The sequence below is a fragment of the Hemiscyllium ocellatum genome, chromosome 17, assembly GCF_020745735.1.
Source record: "Hemiscyllium ocellatum isolate sHemOce1 chromosome 17, sHemOce1.pat.X.cur, whole genome shotgun sequence".
Lineage (NCBI taxonomy): Eukaryota > Metazoa > Chordata > Chondrichthyes > Orectolobiformes > Hemiscylliidae > Hemiscyllium > Hemiscyllium ocellatum.
This window is the reverse complement of record NC_083417.1, coordinates 31,736,958-31,760,202: the sequence shown is the minus strand read 5'-3', so window position 1 is coordinate 31,760,202 and position 23,245 is coordinate 31,736,958. Positions and strand designations below refer to the sequence as shown.

General features: G+C 37.7%; 1 protein-coding gene across 1 annotated transcript; it reads right to left on the bottom strand.

The window, feature by feature from the left end:
- Positions 1 to 11,536: 11,536 nt before the first annotated feature.
- On the bottom strand, positions 11,537 to 22,426 carry LOC132824070 (thyrotropin-releasing hormone receptor-like). Its single transcript, XM_060838338.1, has 2 exons — positions 21,629 to 22,426; positions 11,537 to 11,959 (listed from the first exon to the last, which is right to left on the bottom strand). Exons 1-2 carry the CDS (start codon positions 22,424 to 22,426, stop codon positions 11,537 to 11,539), a joined length of 1,221 nt encoding a protein of 406 aa, XP_060694321.1.
- Positions 22,427 to 23,245: the final 819 nt, after the last annotated feature.

Below are 23,245 nucleotides of genomic sequence, written 5' to 3'. Positions count from 1 at the left end.
TTAACAACGACTTTCTCAAAAGGAGGAGTGGATGACAAATGCTGGACTTGCCAGCGAGCACCTCAGCACAAAGACTGCTACAATGTGCCTCTTGTGTTATCTGACATAAAGGGTTTATCATTTAACCTCAGCTACTAAAGTTGGTTATTATTATATGATGATCAAGATATCACAGAATATCAAATTGGCTGCACAAAATGAAATGAGATCTCACAAAATATCAGGTACCTTCAGATTTACAAAAAAACGTCATTACCAAAAATACATTGGAGAACACAAAACATGCAGTGGCAGCAATACAGTGTTCCCTCAAAGCATATTACTTGTTCAAAAGGTGCTGTGAAGTGTGGCAGTATTTGAGGTACACTGGGGCATAGATATTTAACATGATGGTTCATTAATTTCCATATTTGCTTTTTGCTGGCAAGCATATTGGCAGGTACTAATTCAGCGACCACTTGTACACTTGCCTAGCAGTAGTAACATTAATTTTGCTGGTTAATGCAAAACAAAAGTTAGCTCACACGCTTTAAACCACCGAGAGTTAGAAGTTAACCATGCAATGGAAACAGCAAGTTGTACTCCTCTGAAACATTGCAAGATGCTTCGCCTGGATATTATAAAACAAAACATGACCCCAAATCACATGAAGAGATTTAGGTCAGATGACTAACTGCTTGGTCAAAGAGATAGGTTTTAAGAAGATTTTAAAGAAGGTAACTGAGGTAAAGAAGTGGAGCATGTAGTCATAGGATTGATGATTGTGCAGAGTGTCTTCTAAGGCAAGGACTGATGTTTTCTCAGTGGTCATGCTGTAAGGTTCCACCAGAAGGTTGGACCCTGTACAGCTCACAGCCTACTGCTCCATAACCTTTTCATCATGTGCACAATAGTCATAGTTCAACAGTTACTAAGAAATCTGGTTTGTTTAACAAAGAGGATTTGGGAGTGAATCCTAGAGCATTGGTGTTTGACACATGAAGGCCTGGTCACAGATAGTGAAAGGATTCAAATGCTCGAGGCTGCAGAGAAATGTAGATGTCTTGGGGAGCTGTAGGGCTGGAGGAAATTATAGACATAGGGAGTGGCACATCCTTGGTGGTTTTTGAAAACAAGACTGAACACATTAAAGTCAAAGTGTTCTACCATGCACCTGTGTAAATTAGAGAAAACAGGGATGATGGGTAAATGGGATTTTTTGGGTGTTAGAACAAGAGCAGTCATGACTTGGACAACCTCAAGATTTTGAAGGGTAGAATATAAGAGGCCAGCAAGAGAAAGTTAGAATAGTCATCTGGACATAGCAAAAACATGAATGATGGTTTTAGCAGAAGGAGAGTTGAGGCTGTGGCAAATTCTGATGTTAAGGAAATGAAAATGGTCAGTTATGACAGTACATGTATGTGGTTGAAAGCATATCTCAGGGTCTAAACACCACCAAAGTTGTGGACAATCTTGTTCAGACTGAGACATTTGCCAGGGAAAGGGATGGAGTCAGGAAGAGTTTCCAATAAGGACAAAAGTCAGTGACCTCAGCCTTTTCAATATTTAATTGGAGGAAATTTCTGTTCATTCAGAACTGAAATAATGAAGAACTAATATTGATGATTAAAGAACTGTAGCAAGATTGTCTGCAGATGATATACCCTGAACTGCTCAGAGATAGTCTGACCCTCAAACAGGTCCTGGACTCACTGCCATACCAGCATGGGCATTCATTTGTCAGGGCTCCAAGCTTACTCATAAATTTAAATCTTTCTTTTCTCTTCACTCCCTGTGGAGTCAATCTCTCCAGTCTCCTCTCCTTCCAGTTGCTGAATGAGATCTACTTTTGTTTTTCCTCTTTTGGGTAGTTAACCATCACATCATCACCTCATTCCCATCACATTCCGAATCAAATCTTTCACTATTCCTCTTCTCTTGCTTCCCCTAGTTTGACTCATTGACAAACCACAGAGTTATCCTCCGTGCCTCCTTTGGCATTCCTGAGAATCCCTACCAAGTCTCTTGTCACTGTCTCCTTACAAGCAGCAACCTCAATTGCCCACCCCCTCATCTCATCCACATTACCACTGAACCCAACAACTGGGGACTAATTATTTTCAGCTTCTTTCCCATCATGGTCTTGCTGGATTTAAGAATTCAGTCAATGCTGACTGCTTTTCTTCATACCTTCTTTCAGAATGAAGGCTCAGTTGTCCACAAGACCCTTGGAATCCATGAGCGTATTGTCTATGATTGTGTTACATCATGGCCTTGACAGAAAGCCAGCCTACAGACTGTCACACACAGCCTGTCCCTCAGCAACGCCCCCTTCGGCCCACCAAGGCTTCATCAACATATGATGCCTTTCTAAACTAAAGATTTTTGCTTTTATTCAGTCCATTTCCCTCTCTTCCCTGCTTATTCGTGTGTCTGTCAAGATATCTCTTAAACTTTGCATTGTATTTGCTTCTCCCACCTCCTTTGACAGCACATTCCATGCACCATGCACTCTACATTAAAAACTTGCCTCTCACATCTCCTTTAAACTTTCCCTGTTTTACTTTAAACCTGTGTTTCCCAGTAATTGGGATCTCTACCCTAGGGAAAAAAAAGACTCCAACTACCTACCCTATCCATGCCTCTCATAATTTTGTAAACTTCTTTCAGGTTGCCCCTCAGCCGCCAGCATTCACGTGAAAATAAATTGAATTTGTCCAATCTCTCCTCAAGCTAATACCCTCCAAACTAGGTAAAATCCTGGTAAACCATATCCGTACCCTCTCCAAAGCCTCCACATCCTTAAGGTAGTGTGGCTACCAGAATGCACACAATATTCCAAATGTGGTCTAACTGGACTTCTACACAGCTACAGCATGGCCTGCCAATTTTTATACTGTATGCCCCTGATGCTGAAGTCAAGTATGCCATATGCCTTCTTCAACACCTAGATCCCTCTGCATTTTGATGCTTCTAAAGGTTCTGCCATTTACTGTGTACTTCCCGCCTGCATTAAATCTTCCAAAATGCATCACCTCACATTAATGTCTGTATTAAATTCCACATGCCATTTCTCTGCCCAAGTCTCCCACCCAACTATATCTACCTATATCCTTTGGCAATCCTCCTCGCTATTTGCGTCTCTCCCAAACCTTGCGTCATCTGCAAACCTACTACAGAGGAACCTCGATTATCCGAACAACATGGGTGGGGAGTATTTTGTTCGGATAATCAAATGTTCAGATAATCAAATGCCAGATAACATAGTTTAGCCAAACATCAGGACCCTGCAAACCTGTTTGGATAATCAGAAATTTGGATAATTGACTGCCAGATAATCGATGTTCCTCTATAATCAGGCCACCTACATACTCCTCCAAATTATTGACAGAACAGCCCTCGGTTATCTGAACATCAATTATCCGAATTCCAGATTATCCAAACAAGATCTCAAGGTGCTATAAATTGTTATGACCTCTATATAAAGTCACACACTATTAGAGAGATGCTTACTCACAATCATACACAGGACATCCACCAGGACACACACAATTCTTTTGTAATTGTGCATTAACAACAACAGCAAACAACTCACAAAAAAATTGAGCTGCAACCTGAAATTCCAGTTCTTCCATAATTATAAGTACCTGTTCCGATCTGCAATGCCACGCCGACTAATGTTGGATTTTTTACCCCTGATAGCTTGTGCTTTTCTCTCTCTCTCTCTCTCTCTCTCCCCCCCCCATCTCTCCCTCTCCAACAGTATCTCTTCTTCCTCAGGCAGCTGAGGAAATTTGGCATGACGGCAAATACCCTTCCCAACTTTTATAGGTGCACCATTGAGAGCATTCTGTCTGGATGTGTCACTGCCAGGTATGGCAACTGTACAGCAGCTCAATACAAAACAGTATCACTGTCAGGACAAAGCAATAACTATTTACTCTGAAGTTCAGCAAGAGGCCTCCAGACGTATATATCCATAATTTTGATTAGGTATCTGAAATGACAACTTTCTCAATTGGGAAGAAATAACTGGAGAGGCTGACTTAATTCACACAGGTAAGGTTTCAGTAAGATGCTAATATATACAAATAAGCTTGTTGATCCCGGCTGTTCAGTACATCAACCTGCATTTGGGGATCAGAGAACCTAATTGTCAAAGTTTACCTAATGGCTTATCTAATCAACTTTTTTGATTCTCAACTGATTAATGTCACTCACCACCATTCTTCTGTGACTTCTGGAACAAGAAAACCCTGCCCATCACTTTCTGCCCATCTCTTTCTCCTCCTCTTTAAAATGCACATTTTCTACCACCCATATCCTCAACCTTTGGGAAACATAACTTCTTTGATTTTAACCTCAGTCTTAACTCACCGTGCTTTCTTTCTTCTGGATTCATTGGTATCTTGTCCTCCCTCCAGTTAAACTCTTCCACCACCTCCTTGACTTTGTCATCTGCTGTGGGCTCCACATTTTCATGGTTTCAATCACATCTAAACCCATTTGTAATTACTTTGTTGTGTCTCCCTTTCAGTCTATGTTACATAGTTTAAATATATGCTGTTACAAAGGAACAATGTACTCTGTTTCCTTAGTTTTTAAAATAGCATCATCTCTGTCACAAAAGATTTGGCAAACCTGCTTATATTTGCAAGCCCGTGACTTACTGATGTTAACCGAATGAAAATATTTTAATGTCACTCATATTTGATCTAAGTCTGATGAAGTGAAGTAATGGCTTTTCTGTTTCCTTCTCCTCCCAAACAAAAGGAAGTTTCTGAAACATATTCGCATGAAGATGCTGACTTCTTTCAGTGTTGTTATTTGGATTGATGATCTTCTTGCACCAGGCAGAAAGCATTGTCTGTTCATTCTGACATTACAAGAGATATTTAAGAGCCAATGTCCCAGCTACATTTAGCCTGTAAGCAAGTTTCTTTTGTCAGAACCATTATTTTCTTGTTGCCTTAATGCTGTTATTGTATTTCAACCATAAATTGGAGAAAGAGTCACTCAAGTACCAACAAACAACACATATCAGAACTGAAATTTAGCCTGAGGAAGAAAAGTGGAAATATTAAAGTTCAAGGGACTAAGAAAAGTCAAAATGTAAATTCATTGTGGCATTTGCTAAGACTAAAAATGACATTAAGTTCTGGTAACCGTCAGCTTAAGGTTAGATGGTTCCTGTCTTAGTGATAGCATGGAATGTCATGGTTTGAAGATGCTGGTGTTGGACTAGTGTGTACAAAGTTAAAAATCACACAAAACCAGGTTATAGCCCAACAGGTTTATTTGGAAGCACTTGATTTCAGACACTGTCCCTTTATCAGGCGACAACCATCTGATGAAGGAGCAGCACTCCAAATGTTAGTGCTTCCAAATAAACCTGTGGATTATAACCTGGTATTGTGTGATTTTTAACTAAGCATGGAATATGCTAGTTATATCAAAGTCATTTACTCAAAAGGTTCAATAGAACTCTGCTGGATTGCCGAGTCAATTCCTTTTCTTTGGGAACAGATAAATACCATCAAATTTCTTATTAATGATCAGTCCTAGTGCAGCTAATTTGCAAAGTTATTCTTTATACTGTAGCTTTTCTTCCTGCTTTATGAATATGTGTCCACCATTAAAATAATCAAGAGTTGAACTCAGCTGTGTAATATTGGAGACTTTTTTCCGTCATGCTGTTTTGAAAACTACTTTCAGTAGCTGTTGGCAGCTTATTCTGCCAAAACAAAATTAAGATCAACTGCACTTTTCACTATTTTGAAAAGGGAGGCACTTGTGTAATGATGAACAGTTGATTATGGATATTTCATGTTTGTGTTTAGTCAGAAACAGTGCTAGTGGCTCAGTGACTGGGGGCTGATCAATCAGAGAAAGTGTAGCTGTTTCAGACATATAATGTTTCCAAACTGCAACCTCAAAGAGTGATCATAAAAGAGTTTCAGGTAACTTAATTAGTTAATCCAAAGTGCCACCTTGCAGTTTGGAAACAGTGTAAGCTAATATAGTAATATCATAATCAAATGATTCATTGAATATCTGTAAGAGTTTCCTGTATACCAGTCATTAGCACCTTGTACTTGGGGTGGCATGGTGACTCAGTGATTAGTATGCTGCCTCACAGCACCAGGGACCTGGGTTCAATTCCAGCCTTAGGTGACTGTCTGTGTGGAAATGCACATTCTCCCTGTGTCTGTGTGGGTTTGCTCCGGTGTCCTCCCACAATCTAAAGATGTGCAGGTTCAGATGAATTGGCCATGATAAATTGCCATAGTGTTCAGAGATGTATTGGTTAGGTGCATGAGTCATGTGTAAACGTAAGGGAATCAGTTGGATGGGATACCATTCGGAGGGTCAGTGTGGAATTGTTGGGCTGAAGGGCGTGTTTCCACACAGAAGGAATTCTAATGCGTGCTTTTAGATGGTAGATTAGGAACTATGGACCCAGATTTTTGATTGCATGGAATCGAAGAAACAATCAATGGCAATTATGGCATTTCTGGAGATTTCACATTTCACCATCTCTGGCTATTTTCATTGATGCAGAATGAAGGACTGTTTGTGAACACCAGACATTGAAATTTAGAAGTTACCAGCTCCACTTTGGAAGTAGAAACTTTCAAACTTTCTAAGTTACAGCTGCTCAGGCAAACAGAATTCATGGACTGAAGCAGAAAGAATCACAAAGGGGAGCAAAGATCTTGTAGCATGCACTCCAGTTCCTCATGGAATGTTGTAAAATGCTTACTAAGGTGACGTTTAACAACGTTGTGATTGCAAAAGTAATAACATAGTTGTCAGGATGTTACTTCTGACAGCAGTGAAAATAAAACTCCATAAGCCTTGATATGCATTCAGATAGATCATCCCCTCTCTCTTGTGGTACAATATGGAAATGATAGCCAAATGTGAGATCAATAGCTTATTGTTGAAACTTCTCCCATGACTTTCATTTATATTTTAAACAATGGCTCAGCCATTTGTTCAGCTATTTGAGCTTTTGGCCGTCTTCAAACACTGCACGGTTTGTTCAGACAACAAAGGGTGTGGTGTGAGCTTGGTTATTTTGAGTATTATCATTTTCTAAGTCATTAACAAAGTAATGTTTGTTTAAGATATTTCTGAACTTTTCAAAGACTTCCACGTGTCATTATAAACATGTGAATTATCATTTTAAAGTGGTGACTAGAATTGACAGTAAAGGGGGTGAGCAGGATGACAAAGGTGAAATGGTTGGGGAGTGAGGACGATGGGATGCAGGAGTCAAAGAAGATCTGAATGAAGTGGAGGATGGGATGAGTGGTGTTATAAGTGGGTAAGGGGGACTTTACATTTATCTGCAGAACTTGGTTCATATCTCAGTGAATGTTGACAGACCTTTCAACCCTCCATTTTTGATACACCTTCATTTTTGTCTCTGGTCTGCCATCTCAGCTGAGCCTATTTCACAAATGGCAATTGAACCAGCTAGCACCAGTGGAAGAGCATGGAATTTTTTTAGCTGCAAATTAGCTGCTTTGTTTCCTGTATTACAACAGCAGTGACACTTCAAAAATAATTAATTAGCTGTGTAGTGCTTTGGGATATCCTGAGATGTGAAAGATGCTTTGTAAATGCATGTCTTACTTCCTTATAACAAATATAATTTAGGAATTAGAATTGGAAATCTGTTCAAGCTAAATATTGGATGCTGGAATCAAATGTAGACCTTTCCATTTGCATTCCTGAAGAATAATAGATATTAAACAAAATTAAAGTCATCAGGACAAACAACATTTTCATGGTTTCATTTTAATCTTTTCCAGCCAAGTAATGAAAGACATCTTCCTTGGCAATATTCAAACATGGCATTCATATTACATTACAGTGGTATCATAAAATCATTGCCAATACATAGGAGAATATACGGCTGTTAAAACATCTGTGAATTGTTCTGAAAACTACAGCAAGGGGAGAGATGATGCTGGCAATATAACATATCTGCACCATAATTAACACTGGTTTACAGAATTAAGTTGTAGAAAAAAACAAAATACTTACAAATTATGCAAAATTCATTTTTAAAAAAAAATGACATTCACACAAAAAATGCAAAGCTTCACTACAGTTAATTCATTTGTGATTGCTGCCCTACCAAAATGTGTCTAGGCTGTTTCTAGAATAAATTGAAAAACAAATTATTGATTATTAGCTTCAATCCTGAAAGAAGTCTCATGTCAACATTCATTCATAAGCAGTTCTCGGCAGCTCATCAGTTTGACTTGTATTCTAAAGCACTAATATTCTGATTTTTAGGCAGGAATAATTAAGATGTTAATCTCAGCTTATTATCAGTGATCAAGGAGTGCTGCAAATAAATGTAGAAACTTAAGCTACCTGACTTTTGGGTTAAAGACAGCCATATATGAGCAAGGGGCCTTTGTGACAGAAAAATGAAAGCATGAGAATAAAATATCTCGGCATGCTACACATGATTTTTTTTAAGGTTAATGGCTGTTTTATGCCATCAAAATTAAACATATAAAATAAGGTTTTCAGATTTACAGCCTGCTCACTTCCTAGTGGGATAAACAACGGATAAGCAAATTTCATTATTAAGCTTCTTAATTCTGTAAAAATTATTTATCCAATCTATCCTATCATGCACTAAATTGTATGCAGTATCCTTTTATGCTTCCTTCTTCAACTGGCAACTGCAAAAATCAAGAAACATCTCACAGCCACAATTATATTAATGCCAGTACTAAAGGCCATGTTAAACTGCTAGATGCAGCCTAGATAGGTAATTGTAACAAGACTTGTATTGCATTGTACTTCTGCCTTCAGCTGCTCGCTGAAAGAGCCAGAGACATAGGATTAAGCTATTCTGTGTTGAGCTGATAGGTCAGTCTAGACTCAGTAAATACAGCAGTATAATATCAGGGCTTTAAGCATCACATTATTGGACAAATAAAATTTGCAGAAACTTTTCACGCACTAAGACTATATCATATATCAAAAATTATTTATCTGTGATTTATTTTAAACAACTTCATAACAAACACTATTTAGCATGCAACGTTATTATGTTTGTCTGCCAGAATGTATGCATGCATGTAACTGAGCTGACAATCAATTTATACCGCATACATGAATATTTTCTGTTAATGTCTACAACAGTATGACAATGTAAATTGACATTACTTTTAAGATTACTTAATATATTTAACAATTTACACCACTGAAATACACAGGTATTACTATTTCAACTAAATTTGATTATAAAATAATACAGAAGGAAATTTCTGAGTAGCCAACATCTAAACAAATTGCTATCTGAAACATGTCTATAGATATACAATAAAGTTCAAGTCATTAAACAGCTATGAAATAGCCTTAATAATCGAATTGAATACAGATGAACAATTAAATTAAACTTGTATTTTAGTACAGAAACAAAATAAAACAGATTATAGGAAGAGACAGCATGCACACAGCATCAGCAATCAGCTGAGAGATTGAGGAAAACAACTAAAGATATTGAGAAATCAAGTTTATTCACAAGCTAGAGTAATCTTGAAATCTCGATACCGGTAATCCAGCATGAATTGCAAACGTATTTATGAAAATAGTAATATAAAATAATCTATTTTTAAATTGAGCAAGAATTTCAAAGATAGCAATAATATTCAAATAAAGATCCAGTGAGAAATATATTTAAGCAGAAATTATGCATGGTAAACTCAATGTTTGTATTGAGAAGTTTAGAAGCTCTTTGTTAACAAAAGTCCATGGGCCCTTTCCTCATGGTTCTGCTCTATACACTTCTAATTGCCATGAGAGTGCCAGTGAATTTTTCCTAGCTTTCTTTAAAGTTAAACTAAACTAACTGGTTGTTCACTTTTCTTTGTAAAATTATCGGTAACACTATTGTCTCACAGACTTCCCATCACAAAATGGCTGTGATAGAGAACCAAATGAAATATGGATCAAATCTGTGTTCAAATCCTCTACACTGTCTATTCTAGGAGAGAATATACAAACAGTTCCTAAGTGTCAACTGACTAAGCAGCCACACTACCAAGTAGCCACTGCAAATACAACAACGGTCTCATGAACATAAAAATCAGAGCTTTAATAAGACCAAGGCAATTTTTGAATTAATATTGATTGCAAAACGTGGCTCATTTTAAATTGGGTTTGTTAATAATCTGTTTTGTGGCTTAAGTCTCTGACCCAGTGTGCTCCACATCCATAAAATTAACTCTATTCTCTGTATAGTGAATTGAGGAAGCTTTCCTTTATGACTTTCCATAATTAAGAAAGCTGTGTAAAGAGCTCATTGGGGTTTCATTTCAAGCTCATAATGGAGCTTGATGACCCAAATGACCATTTTTCAGAGTTACAGCTTGCTTCTAAGGAAATTGGAAAAGTGATTGACAATGTATCAGCCTTGAGAACGTTGCTTTAGGACTCCAAATGGAAAACCAACTGTCCTATGTACAGCATGTTTTCTGGGCATGAGTATGCTCCAACCACTAAAAATGTTTGTTCAAAGTTTAGAAAAGTGTATGTGCAACACCATCACTGGCTGTTGACTGTCTCTCGCTGACTCCTGTCAGCCTTGGCTGACCTCCCAAGGAGTGGCTTTATCCCTAAGGGTGAACATTAAGTTTCTGAAATGAGTGCACTTCCTGTAGAGACACCAGCGCTTGATCTGATTATTGAAATGAGGTATGCGGCAGTTTGGGGTGAATCTTGAACTCTCTGATTTAAGTTGTGTGCTGTGCAAGTGAAGTACACACTAAATATCTTGTGTCCAGGTCCTTCCCATCAATTTCGCCAGACCTCTCTGTGTCATGACACACTGCCTGAATCAAAGGAGGCATAATCACGGATGGATAGGAGGAGGAAATGTTCAGGGATTGTTTACTCCACCATCGTGACCAGAGAATCCTCCAACCAGCTAATGTATCCAGTGCACCCAATGGGAAGAGGTATGAGCTTATGGAATTGACCAGCAAGTGAATCAGACTGAAGATTTAATCTGGACGCTTAGAAATTTGGAATCTTATGTATTGAATTGACCACTTTCTCTATGAAATTGATGGAAAACATAGAAATGTCTCTAGGTATCACTTCCTCTTGTTCCAAAAGCAGTGGGTTTCCACGGGAATGATTGGCATTTCCAGGTTGTAGTAGTGCAGGCACCTGGCAGGATTTTTTAGTGGTGGGCTTAATCTCCATTGAGCCCAGAATGACTAACAGGGTCAAGAATACAGGGTCCCAGTTGGTCAGTACCTGAATGAACAAAGGACTGCAAATGTTCAGAGCCATGGTGGTTATGGTTTGTGCTGAATACTGCAAGACCTCTTAGGAATTGAGATTAAGTCTGATGATTTGTATTTATCAAGAAGAGTACAGTGGTCAGCTGAATAAAGTGTTTTTGTGGGCATTACTTATATCGCATAAATGCTCCACATATTGATAGCCAAAGAAAATGATTCCCTAATTTACTGTTATATTTTTGATCCAAAGCATTTTAAATAAAGGTCTAATTCTAAACAACACTAAAATACATCTGTTCTTTTGATGAAGATTTACCTCCTTCTGTTTTGATATTGCTGGCTTCCTCCTGTTGTGTCTGCTTTTTCCCTTGTTGCTTGCCATTGACTTCAGGGCTCCCAGTGATTGGAGTTCGCACCACACTGTAGTTAAGAGGAGTTGTGTACAAGGGACGTTGCTGTATGTCATCTCGGCTACAATTGCACAATTTTTTGAAAGCAGATCTGAATTTCTGGGACATTAGATTATAAATGACAGGATTGATAGCACTGTTGGCATACACACATAGTCTGCAGAATAAAAGGAACCAAGCATTTTCATATTGCTTGTCTATGAGGGAATTGACCACTACTATTGTTCTGTATGGCATCCAAAGTAAAGCAAATAGAATGACTACCACAGCCAGCATCTTAGTGACCTGTAGAGAAGCAAAATCCGTACATTGTATTAAGACTTTGTAGTGATCTTGAATAAAATATATTTTCCTTCAAGGATTTAGTTTCTTTAAAAATGCTAGATCATTGAGAAACCTTTTAATTAAAATTTTAAAACTTTTTTTTTAATTGGACCAGTATTGTAGATTGGGGGGTAAAAGATAGGTTTAAGAGAAAGGAATTGTAAATAGCTGTTGTTTTAATGTTCTCTGTTGGACTTAAAGAATGAAATTGTTAATTTTTACTTTAAATAGTGACCTCTGGGATAGTTCTTTGCCTCTCGAAATTTAACAGGTTACAGCGCAAGGTGAGCTTCTCTGTGTGTCACGTTTAAATTAGCAGAGGAATTTACACCATGCTGTAACACAATGTACATGATTAAAGAAAACTTCACATTTTTAATAACATTTTTCTCTTCCACTTTTTACCAAATTTCAAGCCAAGCTGTGATCCCAGTCTAAGGAGACAAATAAGCAACATATTTACAGACTTCCATCATTACATTTGGTTTCTATATATATATATATCAGTATGATACAATATACATTCAGGTTTTCTGAAATTTTGGTTCCATTATACCTAATGTACTGCACTCTATACATCAAAAACTCTGTTCATAGTGCAATGGGGACATCAAGGGAAAGAAATTTGTTCATTGTAGCATTATCTGTTCCCAAGAAATCTATATAAAATTGCATATTTGCAAATGATATAGCTGATGTACTTGCAACAATCTTCAGCCAGAAGTGCCAAATGATGATCCATTTGGCCTCCTCCAGAGGTCCCCAATATGACAGATATTAGTTTTCAGCTAATTTGATTCACTCCATGTGATATCAAGCAACAGCAGGAGGTACTGGACATAGCAAAGGTGATGGGCTCTGACAGCATTCGAGCAATATTACTGAAAGTGTGTCCTCCAGAATTTGCCATGTTCCTAGCCAAGCTGTCTCAGTATAGCTACAAAACTGGCATCTATGCAATGATGTGGAAATTGTCTAGGTATGCCCTGCACATAGAAAACACCACAAATCCAATCAAACCAATTAACAGACCATCAGTCTATTCTCAATCTTTAATAAAACAATGGAAGGGGTCATCAACAGTGCTATCAAATAACACTTGCTTAGTTCATATTTAGTGTGATGTAATGTGTGTGACTTGTATATATTTCAATATCAATTATTTTAGAGTTCAGGTTTTGAATAAGTGGATTATGGTCTGTGTGTGTGTGACCAGGTTTAATGATTAACTTGTCAGAATGCCATGAACTTTGTTATTTTGTAAGTATAAGAGTGATAGTTCTTGAAATGTGATCAGGAATTTGTTTGCATGAGGAGTGCTTTATAAGTATATAGAATAAACATTGAAGAGCGTTAGACTGCTTTCATTTAGAAAGATCAGGAATTGACTTTTGTTTTTCTTAAGGAAAACACCCATAGCTTAGAAACTTTTTGGTTTCAGTTTCCAGATGCCCTGACTGAATTTGGATATGTGAAACAGTTACTTTAAAACTATTAGAAATAGGTTATGTCAGTGTAAGAGTTTAGTTTGAAAGTTCCAGACTAGAAGTGTTTGGTTAGAATCCTAAAGGGGTTTCTTTAAACTGGGAAATTCTAAGCTCAGTTGTATGAATACTCAAGGAAAAGGCTATCAGAACCTTAGCACTACAAAGTGAAAGCAACATGAAGTCAAATATACAGAATTTACTGTAAAATCGGTAGTGGAAAAGTTAATTCAATTTTTAATATGATATGAATTACCCAAAGAAATACAATCAGATCAATGTTGAATTTTTACATCACATTATAAAAATAATTATTACTAGTTTAGGAATAAAACAATTTACATTCTCTGCTTATCATACACAAAGATGGCATCAAATTTTGAACAGCGTGGTAAAGCTTATCATCAAGAATGTCCTTTTAATTGGAATAAAAGAATTTCTTTGTTATTATTTGCCATTAGGGATGCTCCTAATGAGTTCACAAGGCTTAATCATTTTTGGACTTATATATGGACGTGAGGTGAGAGGACCACTTAAATTAAAACTGAAGAAAAATTGATAAACCAAAGCTCAAAGACTATGCCTCCAGACTGTTTCAAATTTCAGAGAGAAACTGACTAAAACATGTGAGTTAGTTATAAAGAAATTGAAGGGCTTTCTCAATAAACAATGAAAATTATAGTAAGTAAAAAGATAAAGTTTGAAATCTTGTTGTTGCAGACAATGCATTAATATTGTTAACTGTCTCTGGGGAATCATAAGAAACAAAGACCATAAGACCATAAGACATAGGAGTGGGAGTAAGGCCATTCGACCCATGGAGTCCACTCCGCCATTCAATCATGGCTGATGGGCATTTCAACACCACTTACCAGCATTCTCCCCGTAGCCCTTAATTCCTCGAGACATCAAGAATTTATCAATCTCTGCCTTGAAGACATTTAGCATCCCGGCCTCCACTGCACTCTGCGGCAATGAATTCCACAAGCCCACCACTCTCTGATTCAACAAGATTCAAATCAAAAAGAAGCCCAAAGATGTAGTTTCATAGTGAGTAATCCAGGCAGAAGAAAGAATCAACAATTGTGTCAAGTTAAAATGTTAGAAATATCATGACTGAGATAGCCAGGAGAAAAGTGTACTTGCAGCTGTGAATGATGTAAGGACTGAAATAGAAATATTGGAACAAGTGGAGAATGAATCAGAAACTGAAAATTCAAAACTTGACCCTCCTGCAATTGAATTGGATAATATGGAATTGCTTAAAAGGTTAATAGAATATTTTGCATCTTCCAGATAGCCAATGAAGTGACTTATGAAGACTAATACAGAATCATAAATCAATTTATGGAAATAAGCCAGGGAAAACACGTTTTGGTAGTTTGTGATGTTAATATGTTAAATGTTACCTATAAAGACTCAATAAGCAGAGTTTAGCTTTTGCGAAAGATGAGTTTATATTCATTGTGAAAATGATTAGATTAGATTCCCTACAGTATGGAAACAGGCCCTTGGGCTCAACAAGTCCACACCAACCCTCCAGAGAGTAACCCATCCAGATCCATTCCCCATATTTACCCCTGACTAATGTACCTAACACTATGGGCAATTTAGCATGTCCAATTCACCTAACCTGCACATCTTTGGACTGAGGGATGAAACCTTTGCAGACACAGGAAGAATGTGCGAACTCCACACAGACACTCGCCTGAGGCTAGAATTGAACCTGGATCCCTGATGCTGTGAAGCAGCAGTGCTAACCACCGAGCACCATGTCAATGAAATGATTCATTGTTGCTGGAGCTTGCCTATTGTGATAGTGACAAAATCAGATGGGTCACAAAGATTCTAGACTGATTACTACAAAGTCAATACACTGTGTTTCAGCACCTTTCAAATTGGGTCATATTTAAGAACAGTGGTGGCATCATGACATTGTCACTGGACTAGTAACCGAGAAAAACCTGGCTAGTGCTGTGGGCACATAGGTTTGAAACCAACTAACATGAATAGTGAAAGTTGAATTAACGAAATTCAGATATTTAAAGCAAACATAATAATACTTGTGTAACTATTGTTGATTGTTGTAAAAACCCATCTAGTTCACTAATATCCTTTAGGGAAGAAAATTGTTCTTCCTTATCTAGTCTGGCCTACATATGACTCCAGATCCACAGCAATATCGTCGCATCTTAACTAACCTAGCAAGCCATTTGTTTCATGAACAATTAGGAATCAGTATCAAGTGCTGAGCTAGCCAGCAACACCCACCAAACATTTTTAAAATTTAAATAGCTTCTATTTTTTTCTTTTTCTTTTTGTGTTAGAAATTTTGGTTTCATGGTTAAAATCAAATCTTCAGCTTTGTGTGTTTGTATTTCAGCAAAAGACTCACCTCATCAATATTTTTAAAAAATGGTCTATCAAGCCTTATTTCAGTCTGGGATCAGACTTGTCCAGTACTCACATCAGCTGGAACCATAACAAAGGCCATACTCCTTTATTTCTGACTCAGTAACCTGCCTTGTGATAGTAATGGGAGCACTGACAAAGTTACTATAATATTTTGTGTGCCTTTTCTGGTGGAGGTATAGGACCCACAGTCCAATTCTGTCAAACTATCAATCAGTAATATCTAATCAGATAAACATGTGACTTAAGTATACATTTATTTTGAAGATATCATTATTGTTATGTGGCAATACATAAATAATTATACATACCACGATCCTAAAAACAGTAAGATGATAAATGAAAATGAAAACCTGTTTTTTGTAGGTTTCACTGAGGGATAAGAACTCTGCCTAAACAGTGCCATTGGATCTTTCACTATAGAGACTGACAGAGCCTCAGTTTAATGTCTCCTCCAGAATTGCAGTAAAATGAGGAAGGGAAGAGGATTAACATTATAATAGAAATATAAATAGAAGCATTAACAGGACTAAAAATCAGCAATCCCCTGGACCTCACTCCCAACAGAAACCATAGTTCTAAAAGAGCTAACAGTCGTTTGGTTGATGGTGTTCTTTCCTAAATTCTGAAACTGTCCCTATGAATTGGAAAGTTTCAAATGTTCAAGAAAAGGAATGAGAAATTGGAACTGCAAACCAGTTAGCTTGATATCAGTAGTAGTAGGGAAAATGGAAACTCATGTTAGAACGTGATAAAAGGCCACTTAGAAAATTATATTGACCATAGTCTGAGAGTAATGGCATGAAAGGGAAATTGCATCTGACAATCTTGTTAGAGCTTTTTGAATTTGTAATTAGCAGGATAAATAACAGGAACCATTAGATGTAACACATTTGAATCTTCAAATGCTTTCATTAATGTAATACATGACAGGTCATTACCCAAAAATAAGACTCATGGGATTGCATGTATTATATTAGCATTGATTAAGGATTGGCGAACAAACAGGAACCAGAGGATAGCAATAAACAAGTTGTTTGTGGCTTGGCAGGGTGTAACAATGGGATATAGCAACAATCAGTTCTTGGGCCTCAGCAATTTACAATGTACATCCATCAGGTGACTGAGTATAATTTGCTAAGTAATGAGGGCAAGTAAACTATGAGAAGACTGCAAAATGTATGGACAGTATAAGTGAGTGATAAGAATGTGATTAATGGAATATAACATTGAAAAATTGCAGCTTCCAGGAAAACAAATAGCACAGCAAAATATTTATCAAATTGTCAGAGCATGAGAAAAGTTGACATGATGACAGATCTAGGTATACATGTATCTTAATTCAGTAAATTAACAAATAACAAACAATTAGGAAGCACATTAGTGTTTATGATGAAGGGATTAGAGTATAAGAATAAAAAATCTGATACCGCACTTTTATAGTGCCTGAATGCTAAAACTTGGGGAATTGGATATAGTCTTAGTCTCCCTATCTCAGCATAGGTATGTTTCCCTCAAAGGAAATGCAATGAATGTTTATTGGACTGATTCCAGGGGTGAAATGATCATGCACTTTCAAAAAAATTGAGTGGACAAGGCTTATATTCTCTAGATTTTTACAGAAAAATGGGTGATATGATTGAAATATATAAAATTATTCTGTTGCATAACCTACTAGTTGCCGAAAGGTTGTTTCTCTTTGCTTAGGTGTCTAGAACCAGGTATCACAACCTCAGGATAAGAGTCAGCCATTTTAGGGCTAGGTTGAGGACAATCATTTTTACTTAATGGGCTGTAAATCTTTGGAATTCTCTACTCTAGCAATCTTTGGATGTTCAATCATTGAAAGTGTTCAAGATCGATCAATGAACTTTTGAATGCAAAGGGAATTGAGAGACACTGTGATCCTGTGGAAGATGTAGTTGAGCTAAAAGGTAAGACTTTATTTATTCAATGTTAAAGAATGCTCAAATGACCAAATGCCTCGTGGCTTCAAATGCCATAGTAGTGTTTGACCTGTCAGAAAGGCAAAAGATCCACCAGTGTGAGTCAAACAGAAACTGGTTGCTTTCTTGAGGTTTTTAAGAAAACTATTCCTCACCTGGCTTTTGACCTCAATGCACAGGTGAAAAGCATTTAATTTCACAATAGCACCAACCATGTTTTGGTAGGCACTAAAATCCACTCATAAACTTTGAATTTTACATATAATGAATAAAGGAAACTTTTTTTAGCTCTTGTTGATTTGGAGAGTGGCTGACATCAAAGGATATAAATTCATATGCAATGAATGGCTAAAATCCAAACACAGAATGAAATATTTCAGAGTGATGAAAACAACCAAGTGCATTAATATAGTACCTATAATATAATAAAATATCCCAAGGCAATTCTCAAGCAAGTTACCAAACAGAATTTGAACCAAACTAGATATTCAGGCACATGATCAAAAGACTGATCAGAGTTAAGTATTAAGGGACATTTTAAATGAGGCTAAAATGAAACAGATAAATAATATCCCAGGGTCTCAGCAGCTAAAGGCACAGTCACCAATGGTAAAGTGATTAAAATCAGTGATGTATAAGAGTCCAGAATTTGAGGAGCAAAGATATCTTGCAATGTTATAGGACTGGATGAGATCATAACAGATAGTGTGCAGATTTTTCTGCTCCTGGAGGGGACATGCTTAGAGAAGAGTAGGGCACTTAATGAAATGAGCCAGTTGCATATGCAAACCTCCATCTGAATAAGGTCTGAGATGGAGAGACCAATAGTTGACCAATCAGTCCCCACTTAATGACCACAGAAGGGTCTCAAGCTGCCACTGGAGAGACTAACCCAGTTGTAAGCTGTCCAGTCGCCATGCATCATGCCCAACAGCTCAAACTGATTTAAGCAGCTTGTTAGAAAAACGTGAACTCTGCTTTCTCCCCACAGATGCTGCCAGACCTGCTAAGTTTCCCCAGAAATTTCTGTTGTCATTGGCAGCTTGTCACTTTGTGGGGAGGGACATCACTCAAGGAAAGGAAATCAGTGCCTGATTAATGGACTGGACATAGACAGACGCTGTGCACTGAGCAACACCCTCCTACCCTTTCTTCTAACCTATTGCAGCCATCTTCCCATATACTCCCAAGCTTTTAAACCACCCCCAAAGTATCCAACAAATCACTTACCTTTCTCCTGAGTCCTCCACAGTCCTAGTTGTTAATCCTGGCAGCAGCCATAGCCTCCTCCCTGTTGCTTGTGAGTACAAGAGTTGCTAGTTTCTGACTGGCCTCAACAATAAATAGTTTGTGTTAGATTTAGTGGCCCAGCTAGGAGAGGCAGCTGAGGTATTTCATCAGCTCTCCAGACTGTGAGACCCCCCAGTGCCTCAAAAGAACTCCATTCAGGGATGGATTTCAAAAGATGAGAATTTTAAAACTGGTGTGTTGCATAACCAGGGCTAAAAAAAGGTCCATGTGCACTGGGGCTCATGGTAGAAGTTACGACTCAGGCAGCAGAGTTTACATTTATGGAGTTTTGGACTTTGGGAGGTTGTCCAGGAGTATGTTGGAATAGTCAAACAGAGAGATACCAAAGGCATTAATGAGGATTTCCGCAACCGAAGAACTGAGGCAGAGGTGGAGGCAGCCAATATTGTGCACTTAGAAATGGGCTGATTTAGTGATGGCGAAGATAAATGATCAGGAGTGCAACTTGAGATCAAATATGATACTACGTTTGCTAACGGTCCAGTTTAGCCTTGGACAGTTCCAGTAGAAAGGAATGGAGTCAGTGGCTAGGCAATAGTTTCTGGAGCAGATCAAAGACAGGGGTCCTTGGATCAAGGCATTTGAGTTTATGAGGAAAAGAAACAGGAATGGCAGGGGTAGCTGAACAGAAGATCTTCACATTTCTGACAAAAAAGAATCCATGAGCCTCTCACATTCACTGAGAGAAGAGGAGGCATGCAAGGATGGTTCAAGGAGTTCAATTGTAATGAAAAAAGAGAATATTCTCATTTCATTCCTGCATGATCTTTGAAATTGAAGCAGTTTTACTGTTGGAGACCAGGATCTGATTATATTTTATGTGGTCTAGCCAGATCTGACAAAGGATTGCTAAACCAGTTCTCTTTTAAAGATGTTCAAATCTACACTCCTGCAATTTGAGTAGAATAAATTGTCAAAATGACTGAGGTGAGCGGGTTCTAATTAAATTGATGGAGAGGATGTGATGTGGCAAATCAGAAGCTGTAGAAATGTTACAATGAATCATGGACTAAATAGTTGGAAATTGTTAGTTGTTGGAAGTAAGTTAATTACCAGAAACAAACAATAATGGAGAAACTCAGCAGGTCTGGCAGGATCTGTGGAGAGAGAAACAGAGTTAATGGTTCGAGTTCAATATGACACTTCGAGAACTGAAAGGAAATGAACTTTTTGTACTTCTGATAAAAGCAGGGGTTCAGTGCAAAAGACAAGAGGTTGTTAATGGTGGAGTAAGAGATAAAGTCACATAAAATAGTTATAATGTGAATGGGAGAGACTGAATCTTCTCTACTAAGCAAAGTAAACAGGCACCAACAAGCCAAAGCTGTGGGGAGAGTTAGGAGCATAGGAAGAGAATGTAAGAAAATTGGAGAAAAGACACCATTCAGTCAGTTTTGAAGTTATGGAATTTAATACTGTGACCTCAAGGCTACAAGTCCACTAAATGGAAATTGAGATGTCATTCCTCGAATTTTCATTGTGCTTCGTTGGAACATGTTGAAAAGTGTGGAGCTGGAAAAGCACAGCAGATTAGGCAGAATCCGAGGAGCAGGAGGATTGACGGTTCCAGCATAAACCCTTCACCATTGAAACATTCCTGGCCCAGAACAGGAATGTTACCATGAAAGCAAAATGGTTAATTGAAATGGTGAGCAACTGGGAGGTCAGGGTCATTCCCATGAACAGAGTAGAAGTGTTCCACAAAGCAGTCATCCAGTTTTACCAATGTAAAGGAGTGTCAGCAGCACAGCTATTTACCAAAGTGTTTTTCCAGGGGTTGACACAGAAGGAAGTGGGTTTTGAAGATGAAAGAAAATAAGAGGTGACCTTATCAGTGATCAATATAGTAGGAAGAGCAAGACTACACCAGATGGCAAGATTGAGGAGGTAGTGATGAATGTGGGTGGGTGTATAAGTATGTAGAGAAAGATTTATACAGGGAAGGGGAGCAGCGTGCTCAGAGATAAAGGAACAAGAAGAATTGAGATGAAAATCGAAATCATGAAAGACAAAAAGTAGAGGCTGAGAGGTGAAATACTTAGGAGACTATTAGGAAATCAGAATGATGAGGTTGGAACTAAGGAAAGGGTCAAATTAGGTCAAAGTACTAAGGAGACAGTCCAAGGTGTGACCTAGAAATAAGGTGTTACGTAGAGACTACCACCAGCTTAAGTGTGGTGTGAGTGCAAAATCGGAGTGCAGGTGGAGAACATTCCTGAAGGAAAATGTTCCTTACTGTCTTTTCAATTATTTATTGAAGCAAGAAAATCCTCTCATAATTCCTTCGGGAACTCTATTTATTTTTTAACATTGAGTTTCTGATTGTTCTCTTCACTTCAGATCCAGTCTACTTTCATCATTCCCCTTTCTTCAGCAGAATCATTACCACTAAAACCAAAGTATTTCAGTCAGCTTTTCTACACAAAACAATCAACCCTGCAACTGTATTCTGCCCATTTCCCAAGACACAGCATTACCTGTTTTCTAGATGAGACTCCCCCCTTGCTTGTCCGACTGGAAGACTGTGAACTGCTACTTTCTGTCCCAGGCCGCTCCTTCCAACGCTCCATTCCTATCTCAATTTGGTTTGGAATAGGACTGAGGAAAAGGACCCGCCCAATCAGACCATAGAGCACAGTGGCCACAATCAGGGGAATCACATAGAAGATGGTGAAATCAATGAAGTAAATAGGTAAGTACAGATTCCTTGAGACTTTGTAGCCGCACTGAGCATTCTGTCTGCTATTGATGTTGATGTCCACCAAGAAAAACCACAGCATGCAATAGAAGGATGTAACTGCCCATAGAAATGCTAAGATTTTCTTAGCTCTGGAGACAGTGCATATGGACTGGGCTTTTATTGGATGGCAGATGGCAATGTATCTTTCCACAGTGAATGCAGTGATGGAACAGGATGACACGTTAATGCCCAAGTATTGGAGGTAGGTAATACCCAGGCATCCTACATGCCCATAGATCCATTTCTCAATCAGACTGTCAGAAATATTGGGTAACCCTGCAGCCACCAGGACCATCAGGTCAGCCACAGCGAGACTGACAAGATAACAGTTGGTTGGGGTTCTCATGTGTTTGGCAGTCAGGACCACCAGGACCACCATAATATTCCCGATGATTCCAGTTCCACAAATGGCCAACACCAACAACACTGAGGCAGCCTTGTATTCTAAGGATTTGTAAATCAAGTCAGTCCCAGCAGAAGCAGAATTTGCTAGGGAGATGTTAGTGGGGGTCAGAAATCTACTCATGTTTTTCATAGTGGAAAACGAAGTCTGTTTTTCTCCCAAATTAAGAGGAGATAAAGGATTTAACTTGAACGATGATGCTTCTGTGGCCCCACACAGTATTAGTCTGTAAAAAATAAGCCATTGCCGTTATTTATACTTGATATATTCAATTCGTAATTCCATTATTAACATGCACACACCACAACAAAATTGTTTGCTTATTTGGGACAAAGAATGAACCTTTGAAGACTGAAAGATTCCAGTTTTTGAAAAGCGTCTGCTTAATTTTTTGAAAATATTTTGAAAATCAATTGTTTCACGAATATCAAAAGATTGTTTTTATTTAAAAAGAAACTGCACAATTATTAACTCTCAAGGTTTTATCAAAACATAGTCCTTTTGGAATCTATTTGAAAACATAATTTTATTAGTTTTCTTTTTATTTCAAAATGCTACTTCATTCATCAAGTACTTAAACATGTGATAAAGATATCTATTTCATTACTATTTAATATGGACCATCTTCAAATTTACAAACTTATTCTTCCATTCATCTGTTTTATGCCTTAATTTTTTTTGGTACAATCTTTCCATTCTAGGATCTTGAATATTATTTGTTGATTTAAGCTTCTTGCAACATATAACTAAATATACGATAAACTATTACTTTGAATATCCAAAGTGAATTATTGATTCAAAATAACTTTAGAATGTAATTACACATACGGACCTTACATATAATTAATAATTAATTGGATTATATTTAAAACAGAAACAAATTAACACAGATTAGCCAAAACTATCCATCATCTCGGATTATCAACTTCCTTACATGCTGTGGGAAAATGC